This window comes from Mus musculus, chromosome 4 (assembly GCF_000001635.26).
Source record: "Mus musculus strain C57BL/6J chromosome 4, GRCm38.p6 C57BL/6J".
Lineage (NCBI taxonomy): Eukaryota > Metazoa > Chordata > Mammalia > Rodentia > Muridae > Mus > Mus musculus.
Genome location: NC_000070.6, coordinates 40,681,517 through 40,696,299, shown reverse-complemented (window position 1 = coordinate 40,696,299; position 14,783 = coordinate 40,681,517). Strand labels below are relative to the sequence as shown.

Here is a 14,783-nt window from a genome sequence, read left to right as displayed (position 1 = left end):
TCTCTCTCTCTCTCTCTCTCTCTCTTTCTCTCTTTCTCTCTTTCTCTCTTTCTTTCTGGCTCACTTTGTAGCCTTGGCTGTCCTGGAGCTCACTATATGGACTAGGCTGGCCTCTACCTCACAGAGCTCCTCCTGTTTCTGCCTCTGAGGTGCTGGGATTTAAAGGTGTGTGCCACTGCAACCAGCTTCAAAGAGTGAAAGACACTGAGCACTTGTTTGCTTTTCTGATTTATTTTTATTATTTTAAAATTACATGTGTATCTGTGTGGGTGTATGTTTGACTTCAGTTCCCTGTGGAGGCGGAGGCGTCAGATTGCTCTGGACCTAGGGTGAGAGGTGGTAATGAGCCGCCCAGTGTTGGGAACCAAGCTTAGGCTCTCTGGGAAAAGCAAGTGAGTACTACTAGCCACTGAGCCATCTTTCCAGCCTCCACTCCCCTCACCACCCCAGGGTTTCAGCCAGAATATTAGCAGTAGGTAACAGAATACATGCACTAATATAATATGTGTGTGTGCGCGCGCGCATGCATGTGCTTGCACATGAGCAGTTGCACATGAGCAGTTGCACATGAGCAGTTAAGATATTCTTACATATTCCAGACTGACCTCACACACTGGCTAGGCAGCCAAGGCTGGCCTTGAACTAATCTGGACTCTACTTTCCAAGTCTGAGATTTCCACCATGGCCAGCTCGCTGATGGACAGTTTATGGAAGGGTTTGAAGCTATTAGAAATTGGTAGGATTTGTAGGCCCAGGCACAAGCAGAACAGGCTCAGCTGGGGGTTGACTGCAGCAGTCAAGCTTTGTTGTCCTTTGGGGACAGCAGAGTACCCAGTTTTGGTTGCATTTGTGTTTAATTTTTCTTATTTCTTTCAGTACAGTTGAAAGCAGAGTGTAACAAGGGATATGTCAAAGTACAGCAGGTATGTGTGTTCGCGCCTTGTTTCTCCAGTTTTATACTCGATAGTTTTCTTATGCCGTTGCTTTCGACTGTCTGTGTCAGCTGATGAACGCTCCTCTGTCATGGGGAAGTGATAGAGTGAGTGCCAGGCAGGTAGAGTAAGCAGTTAATATAGCACCAGCTCTATCACCAATGGCATTACTGCTATTACACATTATACATTATACATTATACATTATACATTATAACGGTGTATCCACAGATGGGGGTCAACCCCACCAGCATTGACTCGGGCGTCATCGGGAAGGACCAAGAGAAGAAGCTGCTGCCTGGTCAGGTTCTCCACATGGTGAATGGACTTTATCCATACATCGTAGAGTTTGAGGAAGTGGCAGAGAGCCCTAACCTAACACAGAGGAAGAGAAAGAGGTCAGACTGTGATAGTGAGGAGATGGAAGCTGAGTCTGGGACAGGGCTGGCACCTGGGAGCAGCCCCAGCCAGTGCTCTGTGTCCCCTAAGAAGGACAAGAATGGAGCCACCAAAAAGGTGAGAATGGTGTGCTTGAAAGATGCTGTGGAGATGAATTGACATAATGACTGCTTAATTGTTGTGTACACGGTACATTGTTTGTACACAGTGAGATGGTATTAATCTAATGAGGGTTCTTAACCATGATGAAAGAGTCACTTGTTTGTGGCCTGAAAATCACTTGGTGAATGTCCCTTTAGATTCTTTTCTATTAAGTTCCTGAGGTAAACCACTTGAAGAAAGACAGGGCAGTCAGTAATGACAGTGTGACACACCCTGCCCAGCTTAGTGAGGGAATGAAAAAAGGACAGACACACATACAGAGAAGCTGGAAATGGGTAGGCTCTGTTACCTAATGGAGCTGCAGCACCACCAACAGCCCGGAAACTCAGCATGGTTGTTTTATACATCTGAATTGAGGAGGTGGCTTTATTGTGTATAGCTGAACAGGGAGACAGGTTTAGGTAACTCTGGTAGGAGGTCTTTGTAAGGGAACAGTCTCAGGCTATAAACATCTTGCAGGAGGAGTTGTGATTGACGGCTTCTGCATGCACTGCACAGCTAGCCATTTATAACCACTTGGACCAGAGGAGGGGTTTGTCATCCCTCTGGGCCTTATCCATCTAGGCACTGAAGTTCTCTCCATGACTGGTCATGGCAACAACACACATTCATTCAGGACTTCATCCACTCCTTACACATCTATTCCCATTATAGTATAATTAACGTTTAATACTAAAATGGGTCATTTGCCTGTCTACCTACCGGTTAACACTGAAGCCTTCATAGATAGTTTTTCACATGTTGATGTCAAAGGAGACACTTGGGTAGGCTGCAGCTGGAGTGTAAGCAGGCAAGGAGGACGATTTAAAACTGGCAGTTTTGGCTTTATGGAGCTTTTCCTGGGGAGATGTGAATGGATCTCTCTTCATCCCAGATATGGCACTAATGACAGACCAACCATGCCACCCAAGTTTAAGTTGGTAAACCATCGAGTCTAATCGTGGTTACAGGGGCCTGGGCAGCTTAAGTGTGACTACTCTATCAGAGAGGAGGCTCCCTCTCCAGCAGCTGATAGCTGCTTGTGTGTCCTCCCTCCTCGTCCATCTCCCAGTAAGTGAATATTTGGCCCAGTACTGCCACCGTCTTACTCAGGTAATATTAGCTGCTCCTAGTCAAGGTAGCAATCCTTGCACATTGGACAAAGTTCCATGGCAGGCCTCCATCCTTACACCCAGGTCTAGATGTAGAAGATGGTGGGGAAGCTTGTGGTCCTAAAGGGCGATGGGCCGAAGCAAAGGAAGCCTAGTGTCATTCTCAAAGCTAACCTTCCTTCCATGTTTCATTTGGACGCTGCTGATAAGTAGTATTAGCTACATTTCATTACTGGCATTCTCATTTACATTGTTTTTTTATTTAGGAATCACTGGGCCACTGGAGTCAAGGCTTGAAGATGTCTATGAAAGACCCCAAAATGCAGGTCAGAATAAAATTGTATACTTTAGTGTCTGTCATAGAGTCCATGAGCATGCTACTAACGTGGTAACTATAGATGAAGCCAAAGGATGCCAGCTCTTCCTCGTGGGATTCTGTTACTGCACTGGTCTATGAGGACAAGAATCACTTAACACTACATTTTTGGTCTCTTCTCTAAATGTTATACTATACCCACACTTAATAGCTGTTTCCACATATACGTGCATACATTATAGGCTAGGAGCCATATATATGAAAATTTCCTGATTTTGGATCACCTTGCTTAGTATTATACTTTTTGAGTTCATCCATTTTCCTGTAGATTTTGTGATTTCATTTTTCTTTTGAAAACATTTTTGATTTATTTTAATGTGAAGGGTGTTTTGCCTGTATGTATGTCTGTGCACATGTATGTGCCTGGTGCGTGAGGATGCCAGAAGAGTCCCCTGGGACTGGATGATTGCGGATCACTATGTGGGTATTGGGAATCAAGCCTGGATCCTGGAAGAATAGCTGTACTCTTAAGATCTTCTCTGCAGTGGCCCCCTCGCCCCTTTTTTGAGACAGGGTCTCTTTCTATAGCCTTGGTGTCCTGAAATGCTCTGTAGAGCAGGCTTTCCTCAGACTCAGAGGTGTGTCCGCCTGTGCTTCCTGAGTGCTGGGGTAAGATCATACACCTCCATGCCCAGCCCCTGATTCCCAAATGCACTCCATTTTGTATATATGGCACATTATCCATTCAGGGTTGATGGGCACGGGGGTCATGAAAGAGCATGTAAGCTGTTTCTAGCCTGAGCTTGCATCGCTTTTTCTTTTCGTTGCACATAAGTGCATAGATTGTTATTGATAGTGTTAAACCCTAAATGAAACCCCACAGCCTCAAAATGGCCATTTTAACTATAAAAGTTCACTGAGATACACAACATTGAGTACTGGGCAAGTGTGTGTGAGTAGCTACCTTAATCTGTGCACTGGTTTTTTTTTTTTTATACTTTTTATTACATATTTTCCTCATTTACATTTCCAATGCTATCCCAAAAGTCCCCCATACCCTCCCACCCACTCCCCTACCCACCCACTCCCACATTTTGGCCCTGGCGTTCCCCTGTACTGGGGCATATAAAGTTTGCAAGTCCAATGGGCCTCTCTTTCCAGTGATGGCCGACTAGGCCATCTTTTGATACATAGTGCACTGGTTTTTGATTGTGAGTTTGTTAAAGTGGTTTTATAAAAAGTAACTGGAGGTCGCTTACTTCTTCTTTTTTTTTTTTTTTTTTTTTTTTATTAAAAATTTTTTTTTTTTTTTTTAGATTTTTATTTATTATTATATGTAAGTACACTGTAGCTGTCTTCAGACACTCCAGGAGAGGGCGTCAGATCTTGTCACAGATGGTTGTGAGCCACCATGTGGTTGCTGGGATTTGAACTCTGGACCTTTGGAAAAGCAGTCGGGTGCTCTTACCCACTGAGCCATCTCACCAGCCCGGTCGCTTACTTCTTGAGATGAATATGCTGTCTGCTTTGTCTCCTTTTACCTTCTGGCTGCTGTTAGGAGAGATTGTGGACTGGCAAGAGGGCTTAGTGGGTAAGGGTGCTTGCTGCCAAGGCTGACAACTTGAGTTCAGTCCTGGAATCAACATGGCAGGAGAGAATAAACTCCTTAAGTTGTCCTGTGCTCTCCCCAAATAAATAATAAGTGTTAAAAAAAGAGATTTTGCTAACCTGAGCAAGGTCCTTTTGAAGGGATCATCAGAGGGTGACTGTCGTAATGCTGTCTTCCGACATGTCAGAAGTCATCTTTGGAGGAGCCTTTGAGGCCTGCTTCAGTCAGGGTTCCTTGAGGTCTACACACATGGATGCAGGTCTGTGTTAGAGAGCTGGGGTTGAATTCTGCCTGGGGAGATTTAACATTGAGTTCTTGAGAGCTCTTGTACTGTGTATCTTCTCTGTAGCCTATGTAGTGTGCTGTTTCAAAACCTGGGCTCTGGAGTTTATGGGGTTTGGGTTGGAAGCCTGATTCCTCACTGTGTAATGATGTGACGGGTGTAAGACGCTGGCAGTGTGTCTGCATCTGCTCTACCTCTTAAAACTTTCTCCACCGTGTTTTCAAGTAAGTCAGTGACTGACTGAGCAGACGGCACGTGCACAGAAGGTCCTCAGCTGCTGCCTCTTTCCTTCCTTCCCGCGCTCTCCGCTAGGTTTACAAAGACGACCAGGTGGTGGTGATTAAGGATAAATACCCCAAGGCCCGTCACCACTGGCTGGTCTTACCGTGGGCCTCCATTTCCAGTCTGAAGGTTGTGACCAGTGAACACCTTGAACTTCTCAAACATATGCACGCTGTGGGGGAGAAGGTGATAGCAGATTTTGCTGGATCCAGCAAACTGCGCTTCCGATTGGGCTACCATGCCATTCCCAGCATGAGGTAAGCCTTGGGGTGAGGGTGGTGTATGCTGGTGTGTCCTGTGAGCAGCCTGCACTTGAGTCGCTGAGTAGCCCAGGGGAGGCAATGGGATGTTTGCGAGGCACATGGGCCAAATCTCGTACTTGCCTAACTTGCCTGTGAGCCCAGGTTCCTGCTTCTGCATGTAATTCAGTCCCTTGTAGTTTTATACTTACCTCAGAGGTTAAGCGTTTCAACATGCAAGCTTGATGAAGTAGCTTCGATACCTTAGATGAGGGCTCAGTGGCTTGTGGCTTGTTGACATTCTTGGAGTTACCTTTAATAACTAAATAATTAAGGACCATTGCTCTAAAGGAAACAAAGCATCATGGACTTCTGTAGAAATCAGCTCAGGGTACGCACAGCTTCAAATAAATGAGCGAAAATGTGGGGACTGTACTTCACTGGCTTAGTTGGAGAAGAATTTGGGGCAGAATGGTTGTTTTTCTCCCACAGAGTGCATGTAGGATAAACTCTTTCAATTTATTTGGTCCAAGCAAAAAGAGAATGCATGGGCTATGCCTTTGGGTATGCCTCTGTCCCAACTTTTAAAAAACGATCCTATAATAAACAACAGGAAACTTAGATTGTAAAGGTTTTTATTTTTTGGGACTCTTGTCACATCAGCTTCCTGAGGCTGGGGCTACAGGGGTTTCTACTCCAGATAACCACTTGAATATTTTTGAGATTTATTTTTATTTTATGTGTATGGATGGTTTGCCTGCATGTACATCTATTATATGTGTCCTTGGTGTCCATGGAGGCCAGAAGGGGGCATGGGATCTGTTGGAACTGGAGTTAGAGATGGTTGATAATAATGTGGGTCCTCTGGAGGAGCAACTCCTGCTCTTAACTGCTGAGACATCTCTGCAACCCCTTAGCTCTCCCTCTCCCTCTCCCTCTCCCTCTCCCTCTCCCCCTCCCCCTCCCCCTCTCCCTCTCCCTCTCTCCCTCTCCCTCTCTCCCTCTCCCTCTCCCTCTCCCTCTCTTTCTTTCAGACAGGTTCTCACTCTAGCCCAGGCTGGCCTTAAATTCAGAATCCTCCTACTTCAACTTCCCAAGCGCTAGGATTTCAGACATGTGCCAGCATGCATGGCATGTTCTTTTTTAAAATGTTATTTGAATTTTTCTTACTTATTTGTTTTTCTTCATTAGAATTTAATTATTCTAGATGCAAAGTCCTATCCTATATTATTTACTATGAAATGCCTAATGTTTAATTAGATACTTACTAAGCATTAAATATTCATATGTGTGTGTGTATGCATGTGTATGTGAGGCCACTTGCTTTCTCCCTTATTTATTTTTGTATTTATGAATTTATTTTTTTATTTTTTTTTTTTAAAGATTTATTTATTATTATATGTAAGTACACTGTAGCTGTCTTCAGACACACCAGAAGGGGGAGTCAGATCTTGTTACGGATGGTTGTGAGCCACCATGTGGTTGCTGGGATTTGAACTCTGGACCTTCGGAAGAGCAGTCGGGTGCTCTTACCCACTGAGCCATCTCACCAGCCCCCTGAATTTATTTTTTTGAGACACTCTCTCTCACTATTGCTTTCTTATTTATTTATTTATTTATTTAAGACAGCACCTCATTATTGGTTTTCTATCCATCCATCTGTTTGAGACAGCATCGCACTGTGTAGCTCTGGATGGCTTGGAACTTGTTATGCAAACCAGGCTTCCCTTGAACTTTGAGAGTTCCTGCTATCTAAGCCTCCAGACTGCTGAGATTAAAGGCATATGGGACAGGGGAACCCAGTGAACGTGGGACCTGCTGATTTGTTAGACTGCCTCCTCGGTGCTAGGAGAGTGTGTATTGCTGTGCCTGACTTTTTCACGTCAGTGCTGAAAATTAAATTTAGGTCTTTGTGCTTGCATGATGTCTTGATTAGGGTTGCTGGTGCTGTTATGAAACACCACGACCAAAGAAACTTGATGAGGAAAGGGTTTCTTTGGCTTACCCTTCCATATTGCTGTTCATCATCATAGGAAGTCAGGGCAGAAACTCAGAGCAGGAACCTGGAGGCAGGAGCTGTTCCAGAGGCTGTGGAGGGTGCTGCTTACCGGCTTGCTCCTCATGACTTACTCAGCCTGCTTTCTTATAGAACCAAGAACCACCAGCACAGGGATGACACCACCCACAATTCATGGGCCCTCCTCCATCAATCACTAATTAAGAAAACACCTTATGGACTTTCATACAGCGTGATCTCATGGAGGCATTTTCTTTTTATTTGTTGTTGTTTTTGTTTTTTGTTTTGTTTTGTTTTGTTTTGAGACAGGGTGTCTCTGTGTAGCACTGGCTATTCCAGAACACACACTGCAGGCCAAGCTGGCCTTGAAGTCACAGAGATCTGCCTGCCTCTGCCTCCAGCACTCTGGGTTTAAAGGCCTGGGCCACTGACGCCTGGCTGGAAGAATTTTCTTTTTTTCTTTTTTTTAATATTTTTTATTAGGTATTTTCTGGAAGAATTTATTAGGTATTTGCTGGAAGAATTTTCTTAATGGAGGGTCCCTCCTCTCAGGTGACTTTAGCTTGTGTCAAGTTGACATGAAGCGGTCCTGCACACATGGCAAGGACTAACTATTCTCTCCTAAATGACTGGGTAGGTTGCCCTGAGCGGACACAGCGTCCGAACTGTATGTTCCTGTGCTTGCTTTGACTGCTGTCATCCTGATTACACCAGTTTTTAATACTCGGTTCTTTTTTGTTTTCCTACTTTCAACTAGCCACGTACATCTTCATGTGATCAGCCAGGATTTTGATTCTCCTTGCCTTAAAAACAAAAAGCATTGGAATTCTTTTAATACAGAATACTTTCTGGAATCACAAGGTAAATATTTTCTGTTTTTATTTTTCATTTTATTTTTTAATATTTACTTCATTTTCTTAGATGTTTTGCTATCTGACTCAGTTGCTTCTCTAAGTAACAACCTGGCCTCAAATGGCCTCATATATTTAGTGATCTCTATAAAAAGGCCACTCCTAAAATGAACAAAGATGTTTCATGGTAATAGGGTCGCTACTTTGCTGTGAACATCCTGGAGGGGCCCTGGAGGGAGCTGTTATGTCAGGGTCAAAAGTGTTTGATTTTGACAGCAGATGAGTTAGGCCTGCTCAGTAGAGCTACTGCCAGGTGTTCTGAAGCTCGTGCGCTGGGCTGGATGCTTCACTGGGAAGGAGCTACACAGGTTCTGAGTCTAACCGTTGCTGGAGTCTGTGCTAGCCAGGCTTTGTCACTGTGTCATTATACTGATGTAACCTAAGAAGTTAAACCTGTCCATAGGTTCCTATTGGACTTGTCCGTGGCTCTGCTGCTGGGCTGTGGCGAGGCTCAACGTTGGTAGGGAGGACGAGGGGGAGCAACGCTGCTCACTTCTTGTCAGGGAGGGAGAGGAGAGGGTGGGAGAGTGGGGAGGGGGAAGAGGGGAAGGGACCTGGGACGAAGCACACCTTCAAGGGACACCTAGTGACTTATTTTCTCCAGCGAGGTCCCATCTCTTGTTTGTTTGTTTTTTTTTTTTTTTTTTTAAATAGCATGTACTTTTTAAAAAAAAAGATTTATTTATTATTATACATAAGTACACTATAGCTGTCTTCAGACGCACCAGCAGAGGGAGTCAGATCCTGTTACGGGTGGTTTTGAGCCACCATGTGGTTGCTGAGATTTGAACTCAGGACCTTTGGAAGAGCAGTCAGTGCTGTTACCCGCTGAGCCATCCTACCAGCCTGAGGTCCCATCTCTTAAAGTTACTACCACCTCACTGAATACTGCCAACAACTGTGGACCACACTTTGAGTACCCGAGGCTTCAGAGGGGACACTAAGTGCTAAGCAGTTGTTGGATGAGGAGGGGCTCAGGAGTTCTGGAGCAGGAGTCTCCTGCTGTGTTAGCAGTAGGCAGGGGTGCTCTGTATATTTGGGGTGTAAGCATTTCCTAGTATAGTTTATATACTACTTCAGGACTGCTGTGGTGTAAATGTGGCGGCTACCAGTTTTCAAAGAGCCACCCGGGGAAAAGCATGGTGAGAAGCCCATAATGTGGCTATGTGGAGTGTGTCCTGAGGGAGTGTATCATCTCAGCGGGAGGCTGCGCAGACTTAGAATCTGCTCAGTGTGAGCCTTAGGATACTGGGTATGTTGATTAGAGTCATGTTTTTTAGCTTTTTCTTGGTGTCTTACTGGCTTTCCAAAATAACTGGGTTCTGCACCTTCCTTTTGTTTGTAGCTGTGATCAAGATGGTTCAGGAAGCCGGCAGAGTGACTGTTAAAGATGGCACTTGTGAGCTCTTGAAGCTGCCTCTCCGTTGCCATGAGTGTCAGCAGCTGCTGCCTTCCATCCCGCAGCTGAAAGAGCACCTCAGGAAGCACTGGGGCGGGTGACACTCGTCTCGGCGACCAAGGGCAGTGCTAGCATCTGTCCGCATTGCCTATGCTCCGTTCAATCCTGAACTAAAGCGTACACTTCTTCGAAACAAAGCTTATTTATTCTTGAGCAGCCACACATTGGGTGCACTCTGGTGCAGGAACTGGGAATTCGGGTTTTGTGGGTGTATTCTCTGGTAATGGAGGCTGAGACATGCCTGGTCACCCTTCCCAGGACCATGACAGGCCTGACTAATGAGAGGGCAAAGCCGGCTTGAGACTCAAATGCACGATGTAGAAGCAGAGGATTGGTAATATATTTTGTTCCTACCCTCGTTCCTGGATTGTGTAGTATCTGTTCATCAAGGTAGCTGAGGTTCTGAGGGGCCTGGTTCTGCCTTTAGTCTGCTCTATGAGATTCCTCTTCCCCCATGAGGAGGCTTTCAATCTACTGCACCAGGCTGAGTGTCTAGTTGAAAATATGTGGCAGTCATCTACACAGAGAGATAATTTGTGTATGACTGTGTCAGGGAAGAGGAAGTGGTAATACTGGGCACAGTAATGTTAACAGTACAGTCTGTGCTGAGGGCAGCCTGGGGTGGTGTGAACTGTACAGTCTGTGCTGAGGGCAGCCTGGGGCGGTGTGAACTATACAGTCTGTGCTGAGGGCAGCCTGGGGCGGTGTGAGCTGTACAGTCTGTGCTGAGGGCAGCCTGGGGCGGTGTGAACTGTACAGTCTGTGCTGAGGGCAGCCTGGGGCGGTGTGAACTGTACAGTCTGTGCTGAGGGCAGCCTGGGGCGGTGTGAACTGTACAGTCTGTGCTGAGGGCAGCCTGGGGCGGTGTGAACTGTACAGTCTGTGCTGAGGGCAGCCTGGGGGCGGTGTGAACTGTATAGTCTGTGCTGAGGGCAGCCTGGGGCGGTGTGAACTGTATAGTCTGTGCTGAGGGCAGACTGGGGCGGTGTGAGCTGTACAGTCTGTGCTGAGGGCAGCCTGGGGTGGTGTGAGCTATATAGTCTGTGCTGAGGGCAGCCTGGAGTGGTGTGAACTGTACAGTCTGTGCTGAGGGCAGCCTGGGGTGGTGTGAGCTGTCAGTTGACTGTACAGTCTGCATGGAGAGCAGCCTGGGCAATGTGTATTTTTAGCTTCAGGCAGATTTTACTGAGGCTTCCACTACTGCTCTTGAGAATTACAGAGCATTTATCTAAACTTCAGATAAAGTTTCCCCAATGCATCTGGGAAAAACAGATGTTGCAAAATAGTTCATTTAATTTCTACCTAATACTATATAGTTTAGCACATCAATATTAAACTGAGTATTTGGTTATACAGTACTAGGAGTGTGTGTATCAGACAGTGTAAGAATGTCAGGTATAATGGGGAACATTCTGAGAGTGAGATGACCATGCTTACATTCTTCATTCTGCCCCAAATAGATTTTGTAAGGCCGGGCTAAGTGCCTGCTGTTATTCCTGAGGACCCGAGTTTTGTTCCCAGCACCCACAGCAGGTGGCTCACAGACACCTATAGCTCCAGGGGATCCTACACCCTCTTTTGAGCGCCGTGGGCATGCATTCCAGTACACAAACCTGAATACAGACATACATATTCATACATAATTAAAATTTTTAAAAAATTAGATCTCTTAGAGGAAAAAAATATAAATTATGACATGCAGGAACCAGGTGTTGAGGTATTAAGTATATTCATCCCATAGCTCTCCTCTCCCCAGTGGGCTTTCATCACTAGGGGGAGAAGACTGTCTGGCCTCTGCATTACTTGACAGACGTGTCATTGCACAATTAGTTGAAGCCTTCCTTCAGAAGCAGAGGGAGGGATGATGGGAGACTGCAGAGTAGAAGAAAGCCAGCCACATCTAAAGCCAGGCACAGTGGCAAAGTCTCCTGCAATCCCCAAATGTAGGAGGTGGTGGAGCAAGGAGGGCCGGGAGTTCCGGGTTATCCTTGTCTGTATGGTGAACTGGAAGTCTGGACTACATGAGGCCTGTGTCAAATAAGCAAATAAAACATTTAAAAGGGGGAAATAAAGTTATATCTGAGGTGCCAAAGAATATTATTTTGCCCGTTTGACCTTGGCCCTTCATAGCCAGGAAGGACAATGTTATCAAAGCAGTGGTTATGATTCAAATCTGGACTAACTCCACAGGCTCATGTTTCAGAGTGGCAGGTCCTTTCCATGCAGTGTGTGCTAGATGCTGTGGAGCCTTTAGGAAGTGAGGCCTGGCTGGCAGACATAGTCTCCAGGATCAGGCTTTTGAAGGCTATACCTGTTCCTGGTTGGCCTCCTGTGAATAGGCCACCCATCTCTGCTACTGTGGGCTGACACACACTGTGTGTGTGTAGGCAAGAGGACAATTTCCAGATGTCAGTTGTCTCCACCATGTGGGTCCTGGGGATTGAACTCATGTCATTGGGCTTGGCTATAAGTGTCTTTACCCACTGAGTTCCAGTAAGTCAGAAGTACTCTTTTTAAAAAGTAATAACTTAATTCTCAAGTAAACACACACACACACACACACACACACACACACACACACACACCCACCCACCACAACCTTACCTCATCCCAAGCTATCCTAGAACTCAACATGTAGACTAGGTTGGCTTTGAACTTGCAGAGATCTGCCAGTCTGTGGATCCAGGCTGCTGGGATGCAAGTACACCACAAAAAGAAAACACAAAACAAAACAAATGCACAAGGATTAGGTAGACATTGTCTGTATTTAATTACGATTCAGTGTCTTCTGAGAATGAAATATTGTCATGGAATACCATTCCCTTCTGCAGTAATGTTCAGATCTGCCTCTTTAGAATGCTCTTTCCTTTTGGATGTTGATAATGGTGCATTGGCTGGTTTTGTGTGTCAATTTGACACAAGCTAAGAGTCATCAGAGAAGAAGGATGTTCAGTTGAGAAAATGAGATCCAACTGTAAGGCATTTTCATAATTAGTGACCAATGGGGAGAGCACCATTGGAGGTGGTGCCATCCCTGGACTAGTGGTCCTAGGTCCTATGAGAAGGCAGCTGAGCAAGCCAGGGGAAGCAAGCCATTGGGTGGCACCCCGCTCGTGGTCTCTGCATCAGTTTCTGCTTCTAGGTTCCTTCCCTGTTTGAGTTTCTGTCCTGACTTCCTTTGGTGATGAACATACTGGCTGTGGGATTGCCAGTTTGTCACTCAGGCTTTATGGTGACACCAGGACATTCAAAATTTGGAGGTATATAATGGAGCATTATTTAAGCCATAAATAAGAAGGAAATTGTGTCCTTTTCGAGAAGACAGATACCCGGGACATCATCCTGTGGAATGCAGTCAGCCAGACTCAGAACAATTACCTCATATTGGTGGTCTCAAAGTTCTTGGCTCCCCTGACTCCAGGCCCGTTGGAGGCAGAGTATGGCAGAGATTGACGCATGCACAAAGCCACCTTAGCACACCAGACAAAGGCAGAGACAACACTTACCTATTCTGAGATTGGTCTTACTATGTAGCCAAGACTGACCTGGAACTCATGTAGCTCAGCTTGGTCTTGAATTCAAGACCCAACTGCCTTTGCCTTGAAAGTTCTGGGTATATTGCTATCGTGCCCAGCTAGGAAGTGTTCTCAGAACACTGATTTCAGAGCATGAGACCCCTTCATGTGTGGGTCACCGTGAGTCAACTAACCCTTCTGTGGCTGGACCCTGCAGGTAAGGGGTGGAGCACAGGGCAGAGGAGGGGCTTCTGGCACTCAGTTCTAAGGAGCCAGTGGACCAGCTGGATTCTTATCTGCCGCTGACATTTCCACACCACAGACTCTCTAGTTTGTGGCAGCTGGGAACTTACTTTTGTTTTCAAGAACCCAGCGATAGGTCAGATTCTCAAATACAGCCGATTGTGGTGGTCATGAGTGAGAAGAGACTCAAGATGTTAGGAGGAGACCACAGTATGTAGACCTGACTGAACTTGCCCCTGACAAGCTGACAGCCCATTGCATCATCTTTACATGAATGAGAAAAAGGTACCTGTTGCACGTGGAAACCTTTAACCCAAATCCCCTGAGGCCGGAGCCGCTATGAGACACAACTACATGACAGTGTAGGCTGGGGACCCTGTTTCCCATGGGGTCCTCTGTCACCTTCACAATGGAATTCTGACTACCTGAAAATAAAGGACACAAGATTTTGTTGAGTGAATAAAGTAGTGTCATGCTTTTTGCTAGCAAACAGTAAAGAGACTTCTCTCACACTGGACTGTAATGAGGGAGGTAGTGTGCTGTATGGTCAACCAGTTTTTCATCTGATAGCCTCTTGATGCCATCCTGAATGGGCAAAGGCTCTCTTACAGGTAGGAATGAGGGGTGTGTGGAGAAGACAGTATGTTTTCTACCTAATGTTTTAGCTTTTCAGTCCACAAAATGGGATTCTCCTGTGAGAGCGTTTCAGTTTTCTCACTTTGGCCACCAGGTGGCAGCATGTGAATAAAGAATTTTTAATCCTCTTGCGGCCTAAGGTTTTTGGGAAGATATTATGTAAGTCTCCTGTTTCAGGGTCTGCACTTTAAAATATGTACGTGTTTTAACTTACCAGCCTATATGAGTTGTACAAAGCAATAGTTTCATTATGACTTTTTTAAGGGCAGGTTTTCTCTGTCATATGGCCTTGGCTGTCCTGAAACTCAGAGGCGTTGTGCCTTGGGGTGTTTGTGTCTTTCCAATGCTGAAACTAAAGTCGTACACCACCACACCTGTTTCATCACAACACCTTCATAGATATGGTGTATGTTGGTCATATTTATCTCTTAATCTAGTTAGACATTTCTTGCTGGGGGTAAGACATCTTACTGTTGTGCCATGGGAGAGATCGTGGCTATGGTCTGTGGTCTTCACAGCCGGGTAGGACTGCTGACTGCTTTTCTCCCTTGGCTGCTCGCTCGGCACCTTCTGATACTTTGAGAGCTGGTCCTCAGGGAGGGGGCTCCTAGATCAGCTCCAGTTTGGTTCTCTGAATCCTACATCCCAAGTGTATGATGTCTTCAGCAGTAGGGTCTTGCCTTCAGGTT

General features: G+C 45.7%; 1 protein-coding gene across 12 annotated transcripts in view; it reads left to right on the top strand.

Annotated features, from left to right (window-relative positions):
- Nucleotides 1-14,222, top strand: part of Aptx (aprataxin) — a 39,590-nt gene extending 25,368 nt beyond the window's left edge. For 8 of the 12 annotated variants that reach the window (XM_006538166.3, NM_001025444.3, XM_006538167.4 and 5 more), the window contains exons 3-8: nt 877-923; nt 1,164-1,448; nt 2,851-2,910; nt 5,105-5,331; nt 8,088-8,191; nt 9,587-14,222. In XM_006538166.3, the coding sequence (XP_006538229.1) occupies nt 877-923; nt 1,164-1,448; nt 2,851-2,910; nt 5,105-5,331; nt 8,088-8,191; nt 9,587-9,741 (878 nt within the window). In that variant the 3' untranslated portion in view covers nt 9,742-14,222. The remainder of the gene's footprint in view (nt 1-876; nt 924-1,163; nt 1,449-2,850; nt 2,911-5,104; nt 5,332-8,087; nt 8,192-9,586) is intronic. The other 4 variants (NM_001025445.2, XM_030253699.1, XM_006538171.4 and 1 more) reach the window with 1 other exon arrangement.
- The last annotated feature ends 561 nt before the right edge of the window (nt 14,223-14,783 follow it).